This window comes from Glossina fuscipes, unplaced genomic scaffold (genome assembly GCF_014805625.2).
Source record: "Glossina fuscipes isolate IAEA_lab_2018 unplaced genomic scaffold, Yale_Gfus_2 2, whole genome shotgun sequence".
Taxonomy (NCBI): domain Eukaryota; kingdom Metazoa; phylum Arthropoda; class Insecta; order Diptera; family Glossinidae; genus Glossina; species Glossina fuscipes.
Genome location: NW_023998416.1, coordinates 32,292,065 through 32,296,755, shown reverse-complemented (window position 1 = coordinate 32,296,755; position 4,691 = coordinate 32,292,065). Strand labels below are relative to the sequence as shown.

The 4,691-nt window shown below is 34.9% G+C and overlaps 1 protein-coding gene across 1 annotated transcript; it reads left to right on the top strand.

Moving 5' to 3' along the window:
* The first annotated feature begins 2,828 nt into the window (after positions 1 to 2,828).
* Positions 2,829 to 4,001, top strand: LOC119633596 (kunitz-type serine protease inhibitor microlepidin-1-like). Its single transcript, XM_038027212.1, has 2 exons — positions 2,829 to 3,261; positions 3,775 to 4,001. Exons 1-2 carry the CDS (start codon positions 3,114 to 3,116, stop codon positions 3,999 to 4,001), a joined length of 375 nt encoding a protein of 124 aa, XP_037883140.1. The 5' UTR covers positions 2,829 to 3,113.
* The last annotated feature ends 690 nt before the right edge of the window (positions 4,002 to 4,691 follow it).

The following is a 4,691-nucleotide window of genomic DNA, read 5'->3' as shown; positions in this document are numbered from 1 at the left end:
AATACGAAGTACGTATTATTTAAATATCACTGAAATTTCGCATGCATTGCTCAAAGAACGGACACGCCAATCTGCAAGTCAAGCATTTTTCAATGTTTTTGATGAGCCAACCATCCCGAGTTTATACCCCACACTGCTTGACGTGCAACACGTCGTTAAGTTTGCAAAGATATATACAACACACGCTCAGCGTGATATTAGCGATTTGAAAATTTTCAACTGCCAAAATTTTAATGCCAAGAAATCAAAAGTGTAGGATGATGTATTTGACATCGATTATGAATACGAGTGTTAAGTTCTATATTTTCTTGCTGTTTTCCCCGCCGTTTGGCAATGCTTCGAACAAATGAGAGGACCCGAGCATAAAACCTTCGAGCAAGAGGAGTGAGGAAGAATATTTAAATATGTAAAAGCGTTTTTATAGTCTTGGCATTGCGGACTAACGAAAAATTTATTGTAATAGGAAATGTCAGCAGCATATTCCAAAACTTCAAGAGCCGATGCAACGACTTCTACGATTTTCATTAACTTCTTTCCAATTTTTTATCTTTATCTGTTTTTTTTGGTTCTTGTATCTTTAAAATAATATTTTATAACGCACCAAATAAGGATTAAGCCATGTCTGCCCTTCTTTGTGGTGTGTGTTGTTGGCGCTATCCTGCTCGCAAGGACGAAGATATCGACTTCAAATTTAGTAGAAACATTGAGATGTTTTTGCACGCAAGTTGCTATTGAAAATGAATCAAATTGGTCAGAAAGGAAACCCCGCAGTGGGACGTAAACTGAACGCAACTCGATTTATGGGTTTTTGCACGTTACCAAGACATTATAACATTTTAAATGCTGATAATTTCCACATAAGCTTTATGGGCTCTTTACGTATAAAAATGGAAAAAATCGGCCATGCCCACACAAACTTACAATTGAATTAATTATAATTTTTTTTTTTTTAATTTTTTTGAGGACGGAGTGTTTAAAACTACTTTGTTCATTGTTCAAAGGAAGATATGTTATTTGGCCAAAAATTGGTTAATCCTAAAATGAATATGATGGGATTACTTTTTTCTCAATAACGCCAACGATATGGTTACCAAATAAAAGAACTTGGAGAGTCGAATTACGAAAAGCGGTGGATATGCGAGGTTTGGCCTTTTTACTTGTTTTTTTCAGATTCAAGTTTGCACCAAAAAAGCTATAGATCGAAGAATCTCTTCCAGGCTTTTTTTTTTGCTTTTAATAAAACGAATCACTTAGCAACCACTTAGCGGATTTACCCTATATTTAAAAAGACAGAAGACAGAAATTTATTGCTTGCAAAGGACAACATCTCTTTTGATATAAAGTGTAATAAAATTAAAGTGGTAAGTTGTGCCTTTCCGATTGAGTACTGAAGCATGTAAGAGGATTTCGATACAAGCTTATACGTCCATATATATCTTTTTAATAACGGAATGAAGAGGAAGAATTCACACTTGACATGAAAGCCATCGTCACATAGATTCCATCTCTTCGCAGAAGCACTCTCTACTTTCGAGTCGCTAGCAATCTCATATCGATTCAATGTTCTCGATGAAGCTACACCAACGTATTCTCGTTTGAGGACGCCTTTACAGGGATATAAGAACTTTCCAAAAATCAATAATATATTATGGAAGTTTAAGGAATACATTTTAGATAATAAACTTCTTTACCTATGTGGGATAGTTTTGACTCCTCTTAGTTTCTGATAGAAAATATGAAAGACGGTTGGCTTTTTTTGTAACATTTCGATCTAGACGCACGCCGTCTCGGCATGTACGAATTAATTTTTCACCGATGCAAATTCACTTTTAGAGAGCATAGCAAATTAAGCCTCTCGGTGACGAAACGAAATTTTCCGCTAATTAAACGATGGGCAATTCATAGCATTTATCGCGACTCAAACTGTTTCTTACAAATTACTAAAGAAAATATTTGAAAATTTAGTCGGTAGCATATACGTAATAATAATTCACTGAAAGCTGGCAAAGGAACATAGGGTGAATTAAAATCAACTCAAACCGCAACCAATTTGTATTCCAATGCTATTGTGCGTGGCATGCTTTTTGATATAAAGGTTCTATCAGCCCCATAAGAAATATGCTTTTTAAAATTAAGTTTCTAATGATTGTGTAGTTAAGCATAATAACTCAAGTTTCATCTGAAACCGGACGTCCACGTCTAACTTTGTGTACGTGCGAGAGGTATTTAACAGAATTAATACATTACGGGAAATCGCTACGGACAACATTTAATGTTTTTTAAACGGTGCATTGAAGGAATATGGGTGCAGATCCTACAAAGTGAATTTTCGATCACTTGTTACACTCCACCGCTCAAATCGAACACTCTGCCGACTTTGTTGTATTGTCCGCACCTCGGTTCTTTCGAGTTCCTCTCCGTCTCCGCAACATTTTCATTTTTACAAAGGATGCAAACTGTGAGTCGATCACTGGGTTGAGCCTACTGCCAGCCGTTCGTCACAATCGCAATTCGTATGTTGTCTGAAGAATCGCAGAGAGCAATTACCAGCGATGGACAATACTTTGGGTAATATACTTATTATCACTTTTTAAGATCTCAATATTTACAAAAAGTTTCTTAGAACTTACTTGTACCCTTAACAATATTCAAGGTCAAGTCTATTTTTCATTTTCACAAAAGATTTTTTATGATTTTCATAAAAAGTGTTTCTAAGAAAAATAAAAAAAGTTTTTATTTTTATTATGAGCAGAAGTGGAACGGTTTCCATCACTGCTAATATCTGATAGAAACCATAAAACACATTTGTGTTTTCTGCGGCATTTTTATCGGAACTTATTATTACATCTTGACATAAATAAATTAACTTTTTACAGAAGCGAATTCACTTTTATGACTTATAACGAATGCATTCTCTCCTTGGCAAAATTAAACTTTACGCTACCTACGCGATAGGCAAGTGAAGTTATAGTTCATCACAATTAACGCAACTCAAATTGTTTCTTACGAGTTGGTAGAGAAAATATGTGAACAACTATTGGAAGCAAGAAGGAACATAGTGTGCATGTAAGCCAACTCAAAGTCTTTTGGCAAACATTTTGTAACGCATTTGGATGTTTTTTGCCAACATTATTATAGCGCTCGCCTTTTGGTATAAAAGTGCCATTAACAGCAAAAGAAAAGCAGTTAGTAAAATGAAGCTTTTGGTAGTTCTGTTTCTAAGCGCCATCGTTGTAGCTTCTTCTATAAAGAAACGTCCAGGTAAGTTTATGTAAACACGAAACGCATTCAACATATTTTTAGAGCGAAAATGCTCAAAAATAAGTTTCAAGGAATCGAAGAAGTCGAAGTAAGTTCCGTCCGTACCTAAACAAATTTCTGTGTAAACGTCAATATATCAACGGAGTTGATAAGGTTCGCCATAGAGTACGGTTTCTGACACGTTGAATATCACTGATCTGAATATTTGCAATTTAACCAAAGGTCCTGTTGGTTTTACCGCAGCAAATATTTATAAAATTATACGAAATACTAATTGGGGTCATTGTTGTCAATTCCCAGCCTAGAATAATTATATCTAAGCACAATATTTGGACGACTTAGCCGTCAGTACAGGGACAGAACCCCAATAAGAGAATATGTAGATCTTATAGGATTTTTCCAACGGTTACTAACGTGCACGTTTTGGGGCGATATATATTCCCGCTAGAGCATTGCAAACAACGAGCAATAAAGAATATCATGTAAATGAATTTTTCTATTTTTTACTATTAGACTTATGCTATTTGACACATTCGGCAAACACTAAGGATCAAAGTTTGTGTACTAGCGGAGGCCAAAACCTTTGGTCTTTTGTCTCAAAGGCAAACTCCTGCGTAGAATTTTATTATTACGGTTGCTATGGAAACGATAACCGCTTTTTCACGAAGACGCAATGCGAGGAAGTATGTCAGGATAAAGAAGGCTTCAGTTTATTGAATATAGGAGCAAGTTTTGGCTAATGGTTAATCGAATTTCGATCTTAAGAGTGAAATGTATTATATAATAAAAATCTTTAACATTTAGCTTCCTTTTTTTATTGAAGTGACATTTAGAGTCCACTTAAGTGAACAGTTTATGGCATTCAATTAATTGTTAGTTCACAACAATATGAAAAATGGTAGCCGAAATCGAGATATTTAATGCTCAACGCTTCAATAATATAGCAATGCACTGCTCTTGGCTTTCCAAAGGTGTAATTTACTAAGAATGTTAGCGTAATTAACGCTATGTTGAACTTTAAAAATTAAGCAAACGTTCAAGTAAACAAATTTATCTTGGAATTAAAAGAAATGCAATTATGGAAATCAATCTTGGTATCCTATGCTGTCGTCCCTTTTAAAGTATTGCAAAACTGCTGCAGAAATAATTTAATTTTCTCAACCAGCAAAATGTGATTTTTCTTCAATCGGAATCATCGATACTCTGACTCCCTTGGCAATGTTGCTATCTTCAATGAAGTGTCAAGCGTTCGTGAGCAATGTGATCTCAGTGTTGTAACGAAATCACCCATCTATCTTACTAAGAGTGAAAAAATCACTGACATTATAAAATCTCTGAAAAATAGAAAGTGATCTGATCTTGACAGAATTAATAACTTTTACTTAAAGGAGTTACCTAAAAAAGAGTCGATATTTTGGAAAGTGTCGTCA

What these genes read in the sequence shown, in the direction of transcription:
- LOC119633596 (XM_038027212.1), top strand. Translation starts at nt 3,114, where the DNA reads ATGTTTTTTGCCAACATTATTATAGCGCTCGCCTTTTGGTATAAAAGT. An exon ending in TTCTATAAAGAAACGTCCAG is followed by an intron (nt 3,262 to 3,774) that starts GTAAGTTTATGT and finishes TTTTACTATTAG; the next exon opens with ACTTATGCTATTTGACACAT.